This window comes from Armigeres subalbatus, chromosome 2 (assembly GCF_024139115.2).
Source record: "Armigeres subalbatus isolate Guangzhou_Male chromosome 2, GZ_Asu_2, whole genome shotgun sequence".
NCBI lineage: Eukaryota > Metazoa > Arthropoda > Insecta > Diptera > Culicidae > Armigeres > Armigeres subalbatus.
Genome location: NC_085140.1, coordinates 130,169,289 through 130,193,221, shown reverse-complemented (window position 1 = coordinate 130,193,221; position 23,933 = coordinate 130,169,289). Strand labels below are relative to the sequence as shown.

At 38.9% G+C, this 23,933-nt stretch overlaps 1 protein-coding gene across 7 annotated transcripts; it reads right to left on the bottom strand.

The window, feature by feature from the left end:
- Positions 1 to 252: 252 nt before the first annotated feature.
- On the bottom strand, positions 253 to 23,274 carry LOC134210845 (matrix metalloproteinase-14-like). Of its 7 annotated transcripts, none has more exons than XR_009978872.1 (8): positions 23,179 to 23,274; positions 22,417 to 23,100; positions 21,829 to 22,087; positions 21,393 to 21,769; positions 21,173 to 21,332; positions 19,492 to 19,656; positions 2,122 to 2,483; positions 1,253 to 1,390 (listed from the first exon to the last, which is right to left on the bottom strand). XR_009978872.1 is itself a non-coding variant. In XM_062687196.1 (6 exons), exons 1-6 carry the CDS (start codon positions 23,239 to 23,241, stop codon positions 1,269 to 1,271), a joined length of 1,668 nt encoding a protein of 555 aa, XP_062543180.1. In that variant the 5' UTR covers positions 23,242 to 23,274; the 3' UTR covers positions 253 to 1,268. The 7 variants fall into 7 exon arrangements, 3 of the variants coding, with proteins under 3 accessions (XP_062543180.1, XP_062543183.1, XP_062543181.1); XR_009978873.1 differs by having other exon boundaries at positions 1,256 to 1,393; XR_009978874.1 differs by lacking the exon at positions 19,492 to 19,656.
- Between the last annotated feature and the right edge of the window lie 659 nt (positions 23,275 to 23,933).

Below are 23,933 nucleotides of genomic sequence, written 5' to 3'. Positions count from 1 at the left end.
TTACTTACCCGTTCATTCAAAGTTAATTGCTTATCATAAATAATCAAAAAGGACGACGGAGTTCCTTCCTAGCTTAGTTGGGAAAGCACCTTTCTAGCGTACTGGTTTTGTGGGATCAAACCCCACCGAAGGGAGTGGTTAACCTCCAATAACTTTTCCGAACTAAATCTATCACATGTTGTGCATATTACTTACCTGGTCAAATAATTATTTTTCGGATCTAGTAGTGAACATCAAACACATGAGAACAAATATGTTTTCAATTTTTTTATACTTCCGTTTTAATCCTATCTCTATTCGCAATAAATATTTACAAAATGTTCATATCATGATAATAAATTCTCCTAATTCTGCATGGATGTACATATAAAGGTTAGGTTGACTTTGATTTTTAGGAAAAATGCAAGAAGATATGGTAGATTTTTATTGATTCATCACTGGATTAAAACAAAAAAGATAGGCTCAAAATCGTAGGGAAAATATGAATAACAATCAACAATCAACAGAGTGTTACATCCCCGATTTCATTGCACTTCAATCTTTTAGATTGCGGCTAATAAGTTTTCCTTCCGTTTAGAATTACTTTAGTTAAAATGATTATTTACAATTCGATAAAAGGCACCGTTTACTGTTTTTCTCACTTGTATCGTTCGAAGATGTGTTTGTGTATATCCTTAATTAAAAATCTTAAGGCTCTTATCGTAATGACTTTGACTGAAGTTATTTGCGTTTGTTTTACGGTTTTAAAACCAATTAGAAATCCTACCGTGACTGAATATGAACAGAAAAAGTATTAAATATAACATAGACTTTTTTTTACTGAAACTGAAATAAATCGTTTCAGTTGTTTGTGCGTCTGCGTGAACACGCTGCTTGTTCAGAAAAATAAAAATAATAAGTTCTGCATATCACGTTGTGCTCAACCGTTAAAATTGAAGGGTTTCTTGATAAAAAAGGATTCCCGTCTGGCTTACGTAGAGAATGGACTGGCCTGGTCACTGGCTCGAAATAGTGGCTAGTTGTTTGCGCTGCGCTCGGAATAAATTGTGAGATCAATTTTCTGACGCAAAGCTCCGCTCTTCGTGTTGCTGTTGATGCTGTTTCTTCTCGTTCTCACATGGACTGGTCGGTTGAATTGTGGCTAGCTGACTCTTCCTCCTCGAACTCTCACAAATTCTCAAACATTCGATCGCTGAATTTACTCTTTGAAGCAAACTACGGTAACGAGTTGATGAGCAAAACCTCACGCGTTCCGACTCAAACGCTGATTAGAACTTCAGTGCGAGTCCTACCAAAGCACTGAACAGGATAATACTGACATTGGTCCAGGTGGAGCTCGCCCCACTTCCTCGGTTGTAGTCATCGGCAGCAGGTCGCTCATCGGAACCGGCTGCTTTTTGTTCCAGGGTGATGAAAAGAGAGTCGGATTAGCTTTCATGTTCAGAACGAGGCAATTTTATCTGGTCTAGAAGTGCTACACAACTACGATTAAATTTCGTAAAGCTTAACAAATCATTAATAATAAAAGAAAAATATAACTAGGAATGGTATTCTTGAAAACTATGAGCTGGAAATGCATAACAGGATCGACCATTATATAAAACTAATGTGGATTATAATCGGTACTTGTTACATTGCACTCAATTAAAAAATACTCGTAATGTGAAAAAAAATGAGCTGTTAAAAAAAGGTTTATACGAATTAGCATTTTCATAGAATTCTGCTTCTTTACAGACACGCGATTGATTATTCAATCACAACTGTTATGCTTTTTTAAGAACCCTGTTCTTTACAGGTTTAGTAGCAAAGTACTGCAGTCAAACCTCCTTGAGTCGATGTTCTATGACTCGCTATCGACTCATAGAAGCAAACTATACCATAATAAAGCATATTTTTTGAATAACTGCGATGGTCCCTTTAAACAACTTCCCACGGATTTTCTATACTACATCTCGATAGTTCCAGTCAACGGTCTCTTCATTATCAACTCATGGAGGTTTGACAAAATAGTAGGAACTTCTTTTGAGTTTTGTCTAATGAATAGTAAAAAACAGCATTTAATTCTATTTTAGTTTTATAATATGGTGAATCCTGATATGCGGGATCGTAGACAAAACCTACATCTCTTCAAATAATTGTAATAACATAAAATTGGCTGGGCTGCAGTCTTTGACGGTTGTTGGCCATTTAGCGGTATGTGTCTGTTGGTGTCACTGTTGTGTCTAATTTATCCGAACTACACTCATCATTAAAGCACGTTCTCTCCTACTAATGTTCAACGCATGTCCCCGTGATTCGTCCGGTGCATAACTCAAACGAAAAATGGCCACAGACTCTTACACTTAGTTTTTGGTTCAAAATTTCCCCACTATCAAACGGAAACGTACGAACGGAAGCGAGACTTAAAACTGATATCGAAACTAAAGCGCCACCTACGGCGGCGGATGGAAGCTGTGCGAGTTTCGGTGGAAACTTTCATCATGCTAGAATGAACGGAAGAGAAGAAACGGTTTGGGAAAAGAAAACAACGTTAATTAAAACAAAACCTTTGGCTTGGGCGCTGTTGGTTTGCTTACTACTTCTAGTGCATCCAAACGTTTCAAACTACTCCCAAAAAGCTACCAAACCGGGCATATCGAAATGCGCCTTAATAATAGTGTCTATTACGTGCCAAGATATTGTATTGCATTCTATAGATTGAATCATCCCAAAGGCATAGATAAGATGCGAGTTTCAACCCGGAGCTAAATGCGTGCAGATTTTGCATAGAGTTGGCGAAAGAGTGAAGTATGTGCGTGCATTGTGTAATCAGATCTAATGTATTGTGTATAGTGTGATCGTGCATAATATGGACTAACTACGGGTAGAGAAGTATAAGCTGTGGTGAAGTGTAGTATATAAGCAGTTTGTACTGTCCAACAGACATAATTTAGTCATGATTGTGATGATATCCAAATAACAGAAAACGTATTCTCATATTTCTTTAATACAACTGAACAATTTGTATCACTTTTATACATTTACCCAAAAATCGCATAGCAATTCTACAAATAAACTCATAAGAACCCACAATTAATTAGCTAAAAGCTAGAAAACGATAAACGTGATCACGATTTGCTTATCTAAAACGTAGGGATAGATGGTGAAATAAAGTTTAGAGAATCCATGGGAAGTTTTGTTTTTAAAAGGAACGTTCGAGATTCTGAATTCGCATTTCTGGTAAGAAGCTTACACACTTAAATCATTTCACAGATTTTGGTGAATTTTGCTTCAATTCACCGAAATCTCAACAGCAGAATTGTTTTTTTTCACCAAATAAATAATTATTTCACCAAATTTTCTGTGATTTTTCCTTTGTTCAAATGTCAAAACCACCGAAGATCTGTAAAATCATTCACAGAAATCTGCGATTAATTTTTGTGTGAACAGTGTTCTTTCCCATATACATCCTTTATGTATGAATAGAATTCTTTGTGGATCATTCAAAAGATATTAAGTGAAACAAGCACAATATGTACCTCAAACATTGTATTCAAGGAAAAAAGCAAACCTAAAATATTTGAAGCTCCACCCAGTAAAATTTCAAAGAAATTAATGGAGACAATTTCAGATAAATGCACGGCAGTATATTTAAAATTAATATCAAAGGATGTCACGAAACAAATCCTGGAAAAATTTCCAGAGGAGTTCTCGATAAAACTTATAAAAAAAAACTCTAGGAGTTTTCGGAGAAATTTCACTGGAATTATCAAAACGAACTTTAAAGAAATTCATGGGTAATTTTCTTGAAAAAATATCAGTAGATTTTAGAAGAGAGATTCAGAGAAAATATAGGGGGAGATCCCCCACCGCCGGACACCTTCCAATATCGGACACTTCTAAAAACGGCACTTGCAGAGATCCCTCCACCATCTTATGTAGTACAATAGAAAGCTATTGAAAAGTCTTTTACCTGTATGGAATATCAGATCCCCATGTTGAAAACTTTGTACAACATTTGAAATTGAACAAAAATGTGAAAATTTTCCATGTTTCGCCTTATTTTAAAAAGTTTGAATCAACAATATTAAAACCCATCCAATGCATTCTGATTATGTAGAGATGGTCAATTTTAATGATATTTCAAATAGCGACCATGATTTGCTAGATATATAATGTATCTACGGTGCAAAATCAATTTCTGTATCCTGTAGCTGTCCCCCGGGTCCGGACAGTGAGTTTTTTCATGTGATCAAATAGCCATTCTTTACACCTGTTTTGTTAAACTTACTTCAATTAAATTATTTTTTCTTACTGATGATCAGAAAGCCATAGAAATAAGCAGAAATAAAAATTGAAGATGTCATTGAAAATGGAGGGAATTTTGAGCAGGATGTAAGAAGTTGATCTGGAGAGTCAAAAAAGCTCTACTAACACGTGTTAATAAATATCTACAACGTGAAGCAAGTTAACATTATTACTATTCTACATGATTTCTTTACTCATGTAATAGGAACTTGGTCATATTTGAATATGATGCAATAGTGTCCGGTACTCAGGGACACTTTTCTGAACTGATAATTTTCACTAAAATTCATCATCAAAATACATCGTCCAAAAATGTGTTCAAATGATCAAATATAGTTTGTATGAATCATAAATGATAATATTTTGTGTATATGGTATACAAGTAAGCATAATCCGGATAATTAGAGAGTTTTTCGTTAAATGGCTTATGTGTCCGGCACTGGGGGATCTCCCCCTACAGCTAAAACCTCGATTTATACGATAAATACCCAATTAATATTTGATGAAAAGTTGAAATTGATTAAATCCAAAGCAAAATTTAAAAAAAAACTTATTCGTATCACACTAACAATATGTAGCATACCAGGAGAGACGTTTTTCGTAAGTTGATATGATAAAGGACCGATTCGGGGACTATATCGTCGCCAACTGCATGTCAGTCCCATCTGTCTATGGCGTCCAGAAAAAGATGAGACTGACTTGCGGTTAGCGGCAGTATACTTTATGATAAATTTCTTTAAAAATACATCATATGCGGAGAGCACCGCTTCAGAAGATGCATTACCACTTGTGATTTTACACAGCTGTGACAAAACAAATGGTCCCTTGGCTTCTCGGTGGGGGCTGCCTATCCGATTCTGCTTTTCCGCACTTATATACAAGTTTGTTAAACTTGTTTTCACTCTTTGTTAGAATTAGAAGAGGTTTTTGCCATTCTTTTATAGTTGTTCTTTATCTATTGAGATCAATTTCTGCAAACCCTGCTCAGAACAAACAAATTTACAGATCAATGTCTGATGAAAGTCCTAGAGGAATTTCCGCATGATTTATGAAGGGTTTTCAGTGAAATTATTAAAACAACTGCCAAACCATGTTTCAGCGGTTTTTGTTTTTCAAAGTAAGTTCGAGAACAGTACACGAAAACACTTCTAGAGAAGGTTTCGGATAGTTTCCTGAAGAAATTTGCAGTGGAGTTTCCTGGGAAATATTACGAGAATTTTCCCAAGGAGTTTCCGGAGGAAATTTTTTGAAGAATTGTTAGAGTCGTTTCCTTTCGAAGTACCAATTTTTTATTCTGATTTTTAAAGAATTACAGTGGGATAGAAAAGAAAGTTCATGAGAAAATATTATAAGGAATCCCTAGAGGAACTTCTGAAAGATTGCTAGGCCGAAAGTTGTTTGGCTGAATATACAGAACCAACTAATAGGCTGACACATGGGATGGCTGACACACGGAATGGGCATGCCGTCGGAAATGATCGAAAAAGTCGTTTGGTAGAAGAAGTCATTTGGCTGAAAAACTCATTTGACAGAAAGGGAAATTTGGCCGAAAACGGCGTTTGTCCAATTTTGGTCCAAATTTGGGTTAGATGACTCTCTGATTAACATGTTATTCGGCGAAATAGCATTCGGCCAAATAGCTTTCTGCCAAAACCTTCACGTTGTAAAAAAAATCTGAGATTTTGTCCTAGAATTTTGGAAAGAATTCTCGTTAAAAATTCCTAAGGAATTAACGGAGAAATTCTTGGGAGAATGTAATTCTCGATGGTATCCAAAAGAATTCTTGACATAATTTTCGAATGAGGAATGAAGGAATTTCTGGAATTATTTATGTTTTTGTGTCCTGGAGGTACTCCCTAGAGAATTATTTTAATCATTATACGAAAAAATGTCAGAAGTTAACTCCCAAAGAATTCTTGAGAACATCTGAAGAATTATAGACAGTAGTGAAACCCGGTTTTGACTCTAAAATTGTTTGCAAAAACAAAACCCAAAATGTAGCGATTCTTCTTCAAATATTCTTAGGAATTTCAGCAATTGAAAGTTTTTGGAAAAACATAACAAAGAATTCCTAGAGACGTTTTGAATAAATTACTAAATAATTACTAAGCAGTTAATAGACGATAAAATGCAATTAAAATTTTGTAATATTTGAAACTTGCTTACATTTTTTCAAAATTGATTTATGGCTTGATTGATTAATCCCTCAAGTTATAGTTCTTACTGCTGACGCCAAATTGAGAATGAACCAGTTGCGCCAAAAATGCTTGTGCCCCATCATTGCCAGAGCACTGGCGCCACCAGTGGTTTCCACATATATTGATTTCAGACAAACCACCATCTCTTAGATGAAAGCAATGCAGTCTCCTACAGTCGAGATCAGTCCTGACACGACCTTGCAAATCCTGAGGAAAAAGTTTGGGTAGTTGGACATCTGCTTAAGAAAGATGCAGAGAACTGTATGGCCTCTCATATCCTGTCATAGGTGACCAAGGAGGTTTTAAAATTGTTAAAGCTATGTCTATTTAGAATCCGGAATAATAAAATCATCTATATCTCGGTAACGGATTGACGTACAAAGAAGGTTAATACATCAAAACAAGGGTAATTTACTGTACTTTAAGGAAAAATTATTGATACAAATAATTTCGTATTGTTTCTAGTGAAAATTCGCACCTTCTTCATTATTCCTCTCATCAAAAGTTGCACACATCCGGAGTCAACTTCCTTGGCACATTTGTTCCACATTTTGGTCATCTGAGTCGCGACCCGAGCTGTTTTTCCACTTTTTCAACTTTAACTAAGCTTCCGCTTCATTACTGCCCAATATGTCTCGATGGGCCGGAGCTGTGGGCAGTTGCTTGGATTTATGTTTTTATCAATGAAATCTTCGTTATTATCGCGGTACCACTGGATGACTTCCCGGCTGTAGTGGCAACTCGCCAAATCTGGCCAAAACTTCACGGGACCTTTATGGGCTTTATGGAAGGTCGACCGCGGTTTTTGAGACATTCCTCCTTGTACAGTTTCGAGGCCATCGTCTTATTCGTCACAAACACTTAGGTCTTTGCCCCACAGTTGCATATCCCTTGCCAAAATCATCCGTCTTTTTGACGTAGGACTTACGTCTCTCTTTACTATACCGGGTGTCATTTCAAAATATTCAAATCAACCGCGTTACGCTGTGTTGAAAGATTTTAAACGTTAATAGCGCTCGTCTTAGTGGACGAATTTCTGCGGTAAGCCCCTCAATCGACAGATTTCAAGTATGCCTTCCATGTCCATGCTTGATAAGACCCGAAAAACTTGTTTCAATAGGCATGAAACTGTTTTCAATGAAAAACATTGAGATCAAGGGAACCTATAAATATGGGTACCGCATAATTCTTGCATCATTCCATTACCACGTTCTGATTGGTGCAGACACCAGCGAATGAGCAGCCGCTGGGTCTGCCGAGAAGCCATAAAAATAGCGCAAAGCGATTTTTCCTTTCATTCTGACCGGGACAAAGCGAAGCAACTGCATCATCGATGGAACAGCACTTTTAGTAGGGAATGAAGTCTGCACCGACCGCTTTTTCGGCTCGTCACCATCGAAGCGACCATCATCATCCGAAACCTAGCCAGCACATCAGCAGTCCACCCTACAGACCCGACAAAGCAGCAATGCTGAGCAGATACCGGCAGCAGCAGCAGAGTCGAGCCGAGACCGGCCGGCATCGGTGCTGAGCCGAGACAGGCTGAAGAAAAGCCACATGATGCAGCATGTATGTCCAAAAAACAAACGGTTTTTCAGAGAGCCAATAATAGAGATCAATATCAATGCTTTCAATACCCTTCGGGATAGAAATTGTACTTGGGTGCCAAATCCAATATTCTAGAGATAAAATTTTATGCGTGATTTTCATAAATAGCGTCAAAACTAACAGTAGCTAATTTTTCTGATTTAACCGCGAAGTGGACGAAAGGACTTCGCTTGACCATGCCTTTAAAGATTCATAAGATGTCCAAATCTCTCACTTAATCTTATTTGGATAAAGAAAACACCGATTACAGCTAAAACATTAATAAACTATCAATCGATTTTTCATCAAATGTTGGGTTTTTTGGCATTGATCAAAAAATATCTAGATAAACATTGTTTGCTACTGACCGCACACAAAGCGAACGTGACTGAATGATCGTCCCATGTTACCAATTCTAAATCTTATCACCCGAAATCCCATGTCCGGGTGTTTCCTTCCTTCTACTACTAACAATGTTGTCTCAGAAAAGAACACGTACTTCCCACCTGAACTGCAATTCTAAGCTCGCTTGCCCGGCTTATTGGCCTGTATCTAGCGAAAGGTCCCGTTAGGAAATAGACGCCAGCAGCGAGCAACAAGCGTAAAAAAGAAGAAACCCTTCTCGAACGCGTTGATGATGATGACGCTTTGGCTGACAAAGAAGCGGGATACAAGACACTAGCTGATTGGCCCACCAATGAATTATTGGCAGTGGCTGATTTTCTACTCGCCGCTACCACATCCAGGCGCTATAGTATATGCGTAAAATAGCCAGCAGGAGTTATCCGCCAGAAATTTGTATGGCGAAAGACATCTAATGCGGGTTTTCTCAAAATTAGGAACTTTTCATGAAAAACTATTTGGTACCGGTTATGTAGGAAGGTGTCCGCTACTACGACTACCAAATATTTTTCGATGAAGGTCTTAATTTTGAGAAATCGAAACTTAGATGCCTTTCGCCATACTGATTTCAGAAAAGTTAACTCTAGTGTGCCGCTGTAAGCACGCTCAAAGCAGTCGATTCATTGGGAAGCAGAGAAGATTCAAAATAAGGTATAAAAGAAAAGTGCATTCGCTCGCAGAGCATTCACTCTTTTTTATACCATCACTAGAAATTCGCGGTTATTTGAAAAGATCGTTTTCTTACTTTTTGCACTTAGCCGAAGCAAACAGCCTTTTTCAAGGCTCTAAGGGTTAAAAATAATGTTCTCCTTCAGTCGCTATCGCACGGATTAGAAGGCCCTTCAGTGGAAAGGCTGAGATACAGTCTACATCCCCTGCTGAGCCAACTTGTGGTTTATTTCAGGCAGTCCTTCAGTGGGAAGGTGGGAATATTTCGTGACCGGACAGATACTTCCTGAATTTTTTTGATGATTCTTGTTCGAGGTAGATTTGATTTCTGTGTCGGTTTGATGAGAAAGATTTTGCCAAGGAATGGTATGCAACGCCGATTATTTATCCAAAATAGTTGATGTGAGAAATTTGGACATATTATGTATCTTGAAGGCATGGTCAAGTCAAGTCCTACGTCCACTTAGCGGTTATGTCATAGACATTACCCACTGTTCGTTTTTGCAAGTTTGTCCAAAAATCAAACTTAAACTGCGCAGGATCTACTCCTCGTGCCATCACCATGTAGAATTTTTGGCTAGGAAACTGTCCGAAATCCATTTTGACGTAGGTTCCATCGTCGATGAGCAGGATTATCAACGTGGGTGTGCAGACTTTTTTCTCTCCTGTCGGCTTCCATCTGGAATAATTTTTGACACGCTGCACGAAACTTCGTGAAATTTATACCACAGCAAGTGGGCGCCTAGGTAGACAAACCGCTGTAAAAGAATTCTTGCAGCGGTCACTTTCCGTGCCGCTGCAATAGAATAAATGATTCCGGATTCTAAATGGACATAGCTTTAGTATGAAAGGTATAACGGTAGGAATCGTTTCAGCAGAACGTGAAACATAGAAAGAACTAGGATGAAATGATGGAATTCCTAGATTATGTACCAGAAAAAAAATCAAATACTACCAACTTGATGCCATACGCAACTTCAATAACAAGCAAAATCCATGCTTTTTACTATCGTTTACACAAGCATTTGGAACTTACTTTCATAGCATTGATTCATAGCATTGATAAGTTCATAGTAAGTTGCAAATCAGGCAAATATGGCAAAATAAAAAAAAAATAAAATATTCAAATAATGCTTATTAAAGAATAAACAAATCTTTGAACCTGATGTAATTTTCTTATGCAAGTTACGGAAAACAATAATTCTTTGATAATATTTGGTAGAAAAAACCTTAAAAAGAAGTTTCAATAGGAACATCACACGGAATTTATTGAAGCATCCGTGGAAACTATCCTTTGGCTGAATGACTTTTGGATGATATTTCTTATTATTTTATGGCTCTTCATTCAACTGAAACTTTGCCTGTTTTTCAAAAACTTACACAGCTATCAATAGAAAGCTTCTCCATGCCCACCTATTGCGTAGGTGTGTATCTTGTGTTGCAATTACAATGGATGGATACGCTATGTCCAAGAAGTCAAGAATGTTTCCCACCCGAAAACATCCTATACCGGAGAGAATTGAGCTCACCATCTTCGGATTGGAAATTCTACACCTCGAAAGGCTAAGTGGAGACTGTTTTTGCCACACAAGATACACGTTCATACTATTAGCAAGGACATGGGAAAGCTTTCAATAGTAATAACTGTGGAAAAGTTAATAGAACACCAAGCTGAAAACAGGGCAAAGTTCCAGTTGAAATGGAGTGCCATTGAAGAAGAAAAAGAAAAAGATCTCGGCAACCAGGAAAGCCGGTGGGCAGGCTTCCCTAGCTCATATGTGACCCGATTTAGCCACAATCAAGTTGCTGAAACAATTTTTGTCTAACTTGTGCTGCTCGGGTTGTATGAGCTTCAAGCTTACAGTTGACCAGAATGGTCATTTTGCTTCTACTGCACTCGGCCAAAGGTCGAGATCCCATGAGCAAAACGTGTTATGTCCATAGATTGCACCAACAGTTCATAAATTATCAATACATTTTCAACTGTATGATATTATTGATACATTTATTCAAAACTAGCTAAAAAAAACCCAGCTTTGCCCGGGTGTTGAAAATGTCACAATGAACTATTTGCAGCACCGCACTCTAGATCAATTTCCGTGCGTTTGTTTTGTTTTCCTCAACAGCTGACCCAAAATAGTATTTTAATGATTTTTTACATTTCCCCGTTATATTTACCAACTTTTTGTATATACAAACCTCGATAAGGGAAAAAATCTTGCAAATCGGTCAACCCGTTCGTCAGGAAGGAAGTCTTAACTCATTTTTATTATATAGAAGATAGATAGAGAAGAAGATTATGAATCATATGATCTTCTTTTTTAAACCATTTTTAATCATGATTAATTGATTACTGGGCTAACTATCGAAAAAAAAAAATGGATCGTTTAATGATTTTAGTGTAAGGGCTGCCATTCCAATAAGCAGAGCACCTCACAAAATAAAATAAGGGAAACCAACCGAACATTCGGTGAAGTCAAATCTCAGGACTTGTTAAATATTTAAAAATATTCGAGCGCCAAACAAACCGCTCGAAACTGAACGTTGTATGATTGACAATCATTACATAATACTACCTACCGAAATTCCTCCTTGAGTCGAGTTTATGATAGTGTGGAGTTTTATTCTTCTGTCAAAATTCGTATAAGGAATTGCACAGACGAACTTAATATCTTTCTCACGGCACAGAAATTAGAAACAACAAAGCCACTGAGGGTCAAAATTGATATTTTCTGGTTAGAAAACAACTAACTTTCACGAAGAGCAGAAGAGAAAAAGATTCGTTCATGCAGTGCTCCATGGTAAATTATAAATGGGAAAATGATCCCAAACGAAAATGCTCTGCCATAATCCAACGAAAAACTGAAGTTTTTCATATTTGATTAAACGTAGTGGTTTCACGATTTACCACGCGTTTCCATACCCAGACCACCTCAAGGTAGCCTCTACAATATTGTCCTTATGTAAATAGTGATGCTGCCACAAACGAAGTGTCTGACCAAAATTAGGATGACGTGAAGAAGCGCTCACGTAATGGATATCTCCAACACCAGTTCATCTGACGTGAATGTGGCAAAGCTCGTTGGTGTTGTGTATGGCTCGGGTTTGGGGGTTTCCAAGCAGTGCTAAAAGGCAAGTACAAACAGCTTAAGAATGTTTTCCGCTTTAATGATGTCTTTCCTAACAGCCTACGATTAACGAATGGCCCTCATACCTTCATCGACCATTTCGTAAACTGGTGTGATCGCAACTTTAAACGTACAGAAATGCACAGTCATCTCGTTCACTAGGAAAAGATCGCCAATTCTCTGGAACTACCACATTGGAAACGAACCACTGTAGAGGACAAACGTCGTGAAAGACCTCGGTGTTATGCTCGATTCTGAACTGAACTTCCGAGAACGGCGAACAGAAATACCGTACCGACCCGTACTGCCTACGTACTTCAATGTAGTTCGGTCGGTTTTGGAAAAAGCTTCCATGGTTTGGAGTCCAAGCCACCGAATTTGGATTGATAGAAGTGAAAAAATCCAATCCCAATTTATCAGATACGCAATGCGATCACTGCCGTGGCGTAACCTCAACAATTTGCTATCCTACGAAAGCCGATTCCGATTATTGGGAATGGACATTCTTCAGAAGCGATAAGGACAATGTTTGTTGTTAAAATTCTCCTGGGTGAAATAGATGGTCCCTGGATTCTGACACACAATAATTTGAACATCGTCCCTCGGCCTCTTGGACAACGTAGCTCCCTTAGACTACAGTAACATCGAACTGATTACGTGCAACACGAGCCGATTAGAGCCATGTGCACACTTTTTAATTTATGTTATGATAATTTAGATTTCAATGTTAGTTCTAGTGTCAAAAGTGTTTAATCATTATTGATTTATTGGAATTTATCAATGAGTACAACGTCTGAAGCTCAAAGTAAAGAGCAGGCTTGTTAATATTCGGCAGCACTGGAAGAGGTGATGTTTTTTATTTAATTTTTTTTTATTTTCTTACTTCCTTGAAATCGATCTCACATTCCCGAAGAGGGAGAGGAGTAAACAATAGAACTCACATCACCCAGTGCGCCACGAACATGAAATTCACCAGCAGAGGCCCAGTTGTGAGAACAGCATTGTTTAAATCGCTGTTTTTTTGACTAACGTCCACCCAGGAACGGCTTGGGTAGTAGCATGGTGAATACTCTTACCAAGTCAGGCAGTAATCACCAGTAGACAAGAGTAGTCACCATGCTGCTTCTCAAGCCGTCCATGGGTTGAAGTTAGGCAAAATAACAGCGATTTCAACAATGCTGTTCGGAGACGAGCCAGCCTAGGGCTGACAGTCTTCTTAATAAAGGCACAAAAAAACAATGCTGTTCCTACAACTGTCCCTGTGCTACGGTGATCAAAAAACATTCCCAATCAAATGTGTTTCGTTTATAGTATTTTTATTCATGTAAGAGAATCAAGTCTGATGGATGTATTTTAATAATAATAATTATAATAATATAAATCGAGTGTCCTTTTTGACATACAGTTTCAAGGTGGTGAAGTGAAGACTGATTTGGAGGCGTTAGAACGAGCAGTACGAGTGGCGTTTACATCGCAAGCGCCGTTCAAAATCCTCCATTGAGAAAGTCACCCTGCCATGCACAGTAGGAGGAAGAGGCATCACCTTGTATGACGGTGAATATTTCAAATTCAGCAATTGCGGAGATACTTCATGGGGAGCCAGAACCACCACGAAATCTGTCGCGCTGTATGTAAACTGACCACGGGTTTAGTGCCCTGCGTCTGGCACAGGAAGACTATCAGCTGAATTGCGACATCAAAACAGGAGACGAGATGATCGCATCGTGAAAGCAAAGGAGTGGAGTGGCATGGAACGCACCCCCATCATCTGAAGCTGGAATATATCGACAAAGTGGCGTCGAATACGTGGCTGGTGCGGAAACAGAAACAGAAGGATTCATGGTAGTCATCCAGGACGAAGAACTATCAGCATTATATGTTGCTCGAAAACGTGGAGGACCGCTGCAGGAAATGCAATTCAGTAGGAGAGACGATCGAGCATATCGTGTCCGGGTGTTTAGCTCTAGCTGATTCAGCCGATCTTGGCTACAAATATGTGCCGGGTATGGAAAATAGTTTCAAAAAGTTGTACTGGGATCGCGATATAGTGCCAATCGGCTCGATATTGCGGTCTACGACAAAAGGATGAAACGGATAACCCTCATCGACATTGCTGTACCACTAGACTAGAATGTCCAAAAAATATTCTCCAACAAGATAACGAAGTACCATGTCTTGGCGGAGGAGTTGAAGCAGATGTGGCACCTCGAGGACGTGCGTTCAATTCCGATAGTTTTCTCAGCAACCGGAACGGAATCGTCCCGAAATCTCTTCTGATCCTTATGAGAACTGGAACTATGTCATAACCTCCATAGCATCAAAAAGCAGTGGTTCTTGGAACTTGCAGCTTCGTTAGAAGATTCCTGTACCACCATTAACTAATACGTCCGGTGCAAACGCTATTATAGGATTTAACTTAACCGGCGAATGAGATCCACAGAGCCTAATCCCCTTTGACATTCAGATTGCCCGAGATAAGTGAAAATTCCCAGCACGTTTGCTGAGGGCTGACAATATTTATTCTCGTCGTATGAAGAAAGCGAAAAAATATAGTGTTTGTCATAACATTGCATGACGCGACACCTAATACGTTACTTCAATTCATTATTGCAAAGATTTAATAAAACTCTTCGCATGGTAGCTGCCGCTTGAAGAATAATGGTTAAGCATATGCGGTATTTCGAAAAATTTCGTTTTAGGGCATTCGAAACGAAATTCCGCGGAATTTGAGTATGGCGAAATCTTATTTCCTGATTTCGTTTCGTATCGTTAAATTTCAAAAATTTCGACAGAAAAATCAGTCTTTTAACGAAATTTAACGGAATTTCGCGGAATTTCGAAATTAATTTTGAATAATTTCAATTTCCATATCATAAGAAAAAATTCGGCTGCGCCGCTTAATAAAGCCATTCAAACTCTACTCAATATTTTATACATATAAATTCTTTCACAAAATCTCACTACGTAATACAATTCTGTATCTTCAACAGAAACACATTTAGCTTGCGACTTGAAAATTTCTTCGATGTTTTGTTAAAAGTGTTCTAGTATAAAACGTAATGCATATTTGTTAATTTAAACAATATTGTTCAGTGAAGTAAAAATAATTTGTAGATCTCATCGTTTTGTTTTGGTATGCTATATTTTTATTTAAGTTAACTGAGCTGTGTTTGTGTATGTAACATGTAATGTATTATGACGTGTTTGTTCGATTTGTGCTCTTCTAGTTGTGGAAACTCTTCGATAAGCGAAATAATCCTCACTGGAATACTCAGTGTATTGTCCGTTGCCTTTTGAAAGTATTCAGTTTTAATAACCAAGTAAGTGTTCAAAATAACGGGTAACGGCACTACTGTGCAGATTGTCTGACAGTACTTCTATGGAAACTGAATCAAAAGCGCCCTTAATATCCAAGAATACTGAAGCCAATTGCTCCTTGTGCGCAAAGGCTAGCTGTATATCTGAAGAGAGCAACGCTAGTCAATTGTATTTGAGTATTGGAGAGTAATGCATTTTGTTCAACCCAATGGTGGATTCTTGAAAGGATCATTTTTTCCAATAATTTTGTCATGCATGACAGCATGGCAATCGGTCGGTAGGAATTGTAATCAGACGCTGGTTTCCCAGGCTTTTGATTGTTATTTACATATGTCCTTTTGTAAAATTGAGCTAGATTCTCCCTATGGCATTTGGGTCACAATTATGTAGAATGAAATCAGTAGTTATTCAGTTTCATATCAAATTTTCGATCACTATTCTAGTTTGAATCTGAAGCAAAATAGAACGAACTCGCTGGTTTCCCCAACACATGTTTATAAAATTTTCAACTAAATGAAATTATTATGTTGCTGCCAAGAAAGGCACCGTAATTGCAAAGTGGATTTATCCGTAGATAAAATGACGCATTCATTCACCAAAATATTTGAAACTCGTGATTCATACGTTGAACCACGTATCTGCAGAAAATAGAACTGAGCGTTATGGCAGTTTTAAGTTTTTGACAGTTGACTGGTATAAAAAATGAATCTAGAACAGCTGCTGGGCAAATAAATTTTTCAGATTCATTTTCAAAATGAGGATTGCTGATTTTGCTCTTAGGCCGTTACATTTAATATGTTATGTTATGACCTACTGATGCCGGAAAGTGCGAGGGGGAGGGGGCTATAAATAATAAATAATGAATAAAAAAATCAAAAACCTCCTCGGATTTGTTAAAGAATGGAAAATTATAAGGATTTTCTTATAATTTTCCGATTTTTTTTGTTGTTGCATCAAAACTTTTGTTTGTTTTTATATTTGTATCGACAAAATTATTTCTTACGCGAATTTTTTTTATTCCTTTTAGCATAGCATAGCATAGTTACGGTGTACTTCGTAGATTGGATACTAGTGATACTTATGTTTTTCTTTTGAAATCGCCATCCAGACTGCTATCAGAAATATCAAGGTGGGTGTGGGTCAATCTAGGACAAAAATCACAAAAGCATGAGGATTACTACTCCTGGCCACGCCCATCTTCACCGATTTTTTTATTCCTTTTTTGCATTATCTATGTAATGCTAAAAAAACTTTTAATAAAAATTCCGCGGAAAAAAAATTAAATTTCGTTTCGTTTCGTAAAATTTCGATTAAAATGGACACGGATTTCGTTTCGTTTCGAAGTTTCGGAAGAAAATTTGAATTTCGTTTCGTTTCGTTCCGATCCAACAGTAGCATTTCTAAGTTCGTTTCGTTTCGTTTCGTCAGGAAAAAATGTGTTATCGCATACCCTTACTAATGGTATGAAGTCTTCGTTTCTCGATGTCGTAATGACAATTTGTTTGCACGACGTTAGCTTTAGTGGAAATATGATGGAAAATTTCCATTTGCTGATCACTGTCAGTGACAGCCACCTATTTCAAATATCAGTATGAAATCATAGTGTTTAAAGTGATCACTGATTGCTGTGATAGATAATTGAAACTGTTACCAACGCCGCTATCGATATTACTATCAACGTTTTCGTTTTTGCGGTTGTAGCTACACCGTGCTACACTTTTGCACCGAAAATGTTCGTTTTTGGTTTTCGAGCCACACCAGTGTAGCACTTTTCTTGCACTGAAACCAACAAAGTAGCACCAGAAAAAATGTGTGTGCCGTATAGTGTAGTTTGTTGTCAAGTTTCTCCCGTTGTTATTGTTTTCTTTTTGTGGTATCCACAACAAACAAGCCCAACTACACTAAAAACGGTCGTTTTTGCCGTGCAAAATGCTGCACTAAACGGTGTAGCTACACCTCAAAAACGAAAACGACATAAGATGCCTGCATTGATGCTGTTACTAAGCAATTCTGAGCGTGTGGCATCAAAGAAGCTTTAGCGCCAAGAATGAAATAGCTCTCGTTCAACACAGAAATTATATTCGGAAATCGAATTCGTATTAGTTCAATCTTTGAAGTAGTCTTATTCAATATCATTTGAGCTGCAGGATGCCTGTTGATATACACATTAAGTAATTATTTTATTATTATGCTTTGCGACAAGAAGACAACATTCGTAACCATTTTTCAAGGCTTTCATAGATGTGTAAAATTTATCCTCAGTACAAATATCACATGTTTTCAAAGCAAGTGACGAGCAAATTTTCAAAAACATCAAAGAATTTTTTCTCTAAGTCGACATACTGGGGCCTATTTGTCTTACTAAAAATAAATGGAGGAGTAGATTTTTTTACTTGGTACAATACAGTTTACGCTAAATTCATTACAAAACTTTCAAACTCGAGGTAAACATGTTGTGATAAATTCTCAAATGTAGTGCAATTCTTGAAATGCGATTTATGAGACTAATAATGAGTTAAAAGTAAATTGAATAAATAATATAACAGTAAATACCAGTTATCATGATGATTACTGGCCATCCTTAATACAAAATCGTGATTTAAATTATTTCACCCTTATAGGCAGGAAACGCAATTTAACATGTTACATACTATTCAGAGATTTTTGGATATTCTTGAACGCATTGACTTTATTCTATAGCTACCAACTTCACCATGAAATACGGTTTATCAATATAAGTGCATTCATTCCTAAGCAAGTTCTACCAGTGCATTGTGCCTTAAACTAAAGTTAGTTCTAAGCTATATTAGTCACCACGCCAAACTATTTGTCTGTACAAATTAAAGTAATTCCACCATTCCACAAATTGTGTTAATCGCGTAGTGCATCAGACCGCTAGGTGCCCATTCTAACCCGTATTCTACGAATCTACTAAACTACATTGGTGCCAATTGTTCAAAAGTGCGGAAAAGCTACTCGTGCCTTTTAAAAACTAAGTAACACGCCACCAAAAATGACTTGATTTCAGGAAAACCTGTGGGGGTTGTTCCATTTGACTTCCGGTGAAACCGACCTCTACTCGCTGGTATCTGTTTCCAGTGGTGACTGAAATCGATTAATTGGAAGCACGATCGCCTTTATTCCTATTATTATTGATTTTTTGAATGAAGCTTAACTTTTTCCTTCTGTTGTTAAGTTGGGTTATTGGATGTTAGCACATTGAATTAGGCAGACAAATCGAATTTCCCCTTTGTGGGGAACAGTTAAGACACTAATGAGAGAGTTAGAACGCTTGTTAGATCATCCACGGCTTAGTCACGCTTCGAACTGTTAAGCATATGTGCCTTAAAATCGAGAGTTAGGTGACTGAGCAGATTCGATTCATTGGCAACAGCGATTGGTAATGGTTAGTCATGCACAGTACATCGTCACACCGCTGTTGGAAGGGATTGCCGGAACGGATAATCTCTCAGAATGTCACCCTCCATGTACGCTAATGGCGATTATGTAACGGGGTGGTGGAAATTTACAACCTTACAGCATCGGCATATACACGTGCGGAAAACAAGCGGACAAATTGTTCTCAAATGATGGATGATCGACGAGATCTATGCGTTGATTTTCTTTTCGCTTTGGATAAGCCGGCAGAATTCCATGGTTGATGATTTTCGTAATAAATGGCGGCTGATGTTAGAGAACAGTATGAATGATGTTGATTGTAACCAGGGATGATCACTTATTGCAAAATATAACGCGATGATAAAATAAAAAAGATGGATGGATAGACCATAACTACCGGATCAACAAGGCATCACATCACCCAACATAATTGAAAACAGTTCGGAGAAAGAACACAGTTTACACAGAAAACTTGAAAACAACTCTACTACACTACTGCTTACGAAGGAGCTCGGACTCGGACGGGAACATGATGCAACGCACATAGGTGGGGTGTGTGAATTTGTAAATTTGTATTTGGTGCACGTGATCGTAGGAGGAGAAATGTGCTCCAACAAGTTAGACGTCATTGCCACCGTTATCACTTCCTAGCGAAGGTTGGATTGGTTCTGCAGAAAGATGATCAAAGCAATTAATTTATCAATGTAAAGCTATGCATACAGTTTACATTATATACTATATGACGACATGCACCTTCTGGATAGAGAATAGTGAATAAATTTGGAATACAATGAGTAATGCAACAACCGGACCATAACTATAGCATCAAAATGTGCGGGAATTATAAATTATGAAAATATTTCATGGAAGTCGCTAGAAGTTTCCAAAAATGCATTCCTTACCCTTAAACTTTGACTAGTTTCAATAGAAAGATTCTGTGCTAGTGAACTCAGAATTTTCTCCTACAAAAATTTTAATTAGTTCTTTTTGTAGATAAACAAATTTCCTCTAGAAGTTTCTGAAAATCGTAAAAAAATTAGACAAACTTCTACTGAAAGTTAGACAAACTTCCACCGGCAGTTGGACTATCTTCCACTAGAAGTTGAACAAACATGCGCTTCCTGCTGAAGTTTGCCTAATTTTCAACGGAAGTTTATCCAGCGAATGTTGGTCCTACTACCAACGGAAGTTTGACAAACTTCTAACGGAAGTTTATTCAATGTCCAGCGGAAAGAGTTTCAGCAGAGGTTTGTCCAATTTCAGTTTAGTTAAGCAAACTCTGCGGGCAGTTGGACTAATTTCCGAAAGGAAAGAGATCCTTTAGTATTTGGACAAATATCTTTAAGAAATTTGACAAACTGCTCTTGGAAACTGCACCGAAAACTTGTAGACTTTTCGCAATAAGTCCAAAAAATGAGTTCAACTAAATTATCATAAGCAATTTTCGTTTATTGCATTATGGTCAATTTTCATGTGATGTTCGAAGCAGCTATTAGCTATTTGGGATGATTGGTAATACAGTCACGATCGTTGCATTATTTTTGATTAAGTTTTGACGTCTTGCTCCTTAATGGGCTTTAAATTGATTTGAATTCGAATGAAGCAGGCGATATGCCGAAACACACAAATTAACTCTACAGATATTCCTTATTCTACGACAGACACATACAGAAACACTGTAACAAACAGATAGAGATGCATCTAATCTACATTCTACACCAATGACCCATCTTTCCATGGAAATCAGTAACAAGGCACCTAAACCTCCTTTCATTACGGATTCATCTCACGTACACTCGTCAAAGACCCTGATTGTTTGCACACATTTCCGTCGTTCTGCATGCTCCCAACGAACGGAGACACAGTTGAGAAACAGACATCCACCGTCTAAAATGAAGTACACTACACACGTATGGGACACGAGCAATGAAATCCTACATGAGGCAAAGAAGAGATTCATTCAAAATTCACCAGAACCGAGCTGATGACAATGATCTACGGCGCCCATCAAAGTCACGTGATTGAGTAGCATTGTCTAATCGACTTTTCTGTTGCCAGATGATGAACCCAAGTTCACACAGTTCGGATTCTGGATAGGTACCCGACGAACTAATTAGGAAAACAGGACTAGATCTATGGATAGAGGGAACAGAGTACTGTTCAGGAAAGGTCGGTTTCACTCACCCGCATCCAAAATCAAATCATCGGCGACATTGTCGTGCTGGTCTTCATCATTCTTAATTGCTTTAACATTACCTAACGTGTCGAAAGTCGTGGGGGTGTTTTTGCAGCCATACCACCAGTGCGCCACCGGCCGTGGGAATGGTGGGTCTGTTTGGTCAATCTAAAACGAAATGTCGTTAATCGCGGTTCAGCGAAGGGGCATACTTCATTTGTGTCATACTGAGAACGTCCTATCGTTAAACCGATAGTACTTGTCGTCCTTAAAGAAGTAAGTGTATCCATTGGTGTACTGCAGCGCAGCATCAATGTTGTTGGGCAGCCCTTCCCAGTTGGAGATGGGTTTCGGGTACGTAGACTTGACCGGCGGCCGCTTCAGCGGGTCGAACCGCCAGAACTTGCTACCCTTGTAGAAGTAGATTTTGCCGTTACCGCCCCAAACAAGAGCAGCGTCCAGATGGTCCGGAATACCGGTGAATCCTTCGCTGATCTCCTTCGGGTAGTCTCCGTCCACTTGTCGGCCAGAGTACCGCCAGTACTTGGTCCCCTGGAAGAAGTACGTCTTCCCATTTTTGTACGTGAAGGCGGCATCGATGTTTCCTGTGGGTGAAAAATTGATAATGAAAATTTGGGATGAATCACGAATGAATTCTACAAACCTGGTAGTCCAGGCCATCCTTCGGCAATTTTCTTTGGATAACCCTCCGCTACGGCATTCTCCGTCAGTTTGTAGTAGTTGTCCCCCTTGAAGGCGTACGTACTGCCATCCGCGGTGTTGAACATGGCGTCGATCTTGGGTGAGGAGCACAGCTCGGAGTCTGGATCTCGTTGCACTGGACGTGAGGTCGTTCGGGGTGGGTTGAACCCACTGCCACCGGAACTTCCTCCGGTTTTGCGGCCATAGAGACTTTGGATTCCCTGAGTGATGAAAAATACATTATTGACGGAAATAGTGGTTCGTACTTTTGCTGGGAATTATTTAGGTTGGGAGCATAGGGTCGATAGACAAATTTTCTAAGAAACAAAAGGTTAAATTCTTGAATTCATTAATCTATGTTTGCTCGATTTTTTGTCCTTCGATCTTCAGTCATAGAAATCGTACGGGAAAAGGCTGTTTCAACTACCCGAATTTTAGTGTTGTCAAATCAACTAAGGATGAGTCTAGTATCAGTAAAAAGATGTCTAATTGAACGAATTCGTAATCTGCACTTGCATTCGTATCACACCATACTCATATTCCATCTCACCTGAATGTCATCGGAATCTAACCGAAACACCGGATCGTACCCCCGGTAGAACGGTGCCATCAGGGCCGACCGCACATCCGAGTGACTCAACCCCAGCGAGTGACCAAACTCGTGAGCAGCAACTTGGAACAGATTCGTCCCCCGACTCTTTCCAATCGTCCAAAACTCCGCATCGTCAAAATGAGCATCCCCTCCGTAAACCGGGAAGTAAGCGTGCGCCAGGGTACCGCCCGGGCCATCAAACGGATCACCATCGCCGTGCTCGTTAACCTCGAACCTAATATCTATGTGCACTGGGGCGCTCTTCTTTGGCGTGAACGACAGGTCGGTGTACTCACTCCACACCGAGAAAGCCTTAGCTATTTCCTTATCTACTTCGGCGCGATCCAGCCGCGACGGATACTTCGATATCCTATAGGTGAGCGCTTTCACCTTCCACCGACTGCCCTGGAGGGCGTACCGTTTCGATCGGGAATCCGATCCGAATCCGACCTTATCCCGAACTCCGCACCGTGGCAGTGACATGAGCTCCATCGTTTCGCCGTCCAGCTCGCCGGTTATGTTGAGGCCGGCAAAGCTCTGGAACTCCATGATTGCCTTCTCCCAGGTATCCTTCTCCAGCAGACTCCCGCTGGTTGGATTCCGGTACTTCGCACTGAGGTAGCCAAATTGTGACAAGTAGAGCTGCGGATGAGATAAAAGATAAAAAAAACACTTTTAGATAACGGAATTGAAACTACAGTTAAGGGCTTTCTTCAATACCGGGAACCCATTCGTACAAGTAACGATCGACGCCAAAGCGCAGACAACCGAGAACACCACCATTCTAAGCAACCTCCTTTCGTGGCAACTTTCCCATGCCAAATGAGTCCCACGGAATTAGTTCTATGGAACAAACCGCGCTAGAGAACGCAATTAGTATTCTGTGAACGGCGGGATGGCACCTGAACGAGGCAATAATCGAACCCCAAGGACATTCTACGGGCAGCCGGCAGCCATTAGCAGGGCCGTCCCCATCGAGTTAGCATTAGTGATTCCGGCCGTGTGTTAGCGTGTGCGCAATTTCAGCCACTGCCGGGGTAGACTTTGTATGGGGCACGAAGGTGAGATTTACTGGAAGATCGAGATTGAGATCAACTGATGATGATAGCAGAAAGTGTCCATCGTCGGTGTCGTGGTTAATAGTCGTATACAGTATTCGACAGGGCATTGACAGGATGTCATTAAAATTGCAATTAATTTTGGCTGAAGTATGAATGGACGACGAACCGGTAGATATGATTTCATATCTCGAGTCATCAGCAAGTGCATATTGGAAAATGTGTGTTCTTTTTGACGTAGGACTTCGTCTTTGTTTTCGATATGGAAATACGGGTAATAAAATGTTCGAACATATTCAAGCTGAAAATAATTTGATTTTGTGGGTTAGAAAATCGATTTACTTTTAAGTCATCAACACGAAAGTTAATTTTTTTCAATTAAAAACATTTGTTGATTTGTTGATTTTTTTTTTGAAA

What these genes read in the sequence shown, in the direction of transcription:
- LOC134210845 (XM_062687196.1), bottom strand. Translation starts at nt 23,241, where the DNA reads ATGGTGGTGTTCTCGGTTGTCTGCGCTTTGGCGTCGATCGTTACTTGT. An exon ending in CTTGTACGAATGGGTTCCCG is followed by an intron (nt 23,101 to 23,178) that starts GTATTGAAGAAA and finishes TCTCATCCGCAG; the next exon opens with CTCTACTTGTCACAATTTGG. An exon ending in AGGATGGCCTGGACTACCAG is followed by an intron (nt 21,770 to 21,828) that starts GTTTGTAGAATT and finishes TTTCACCCACAG; the next exon opens with GAAACATCGATGCCGCCTTC.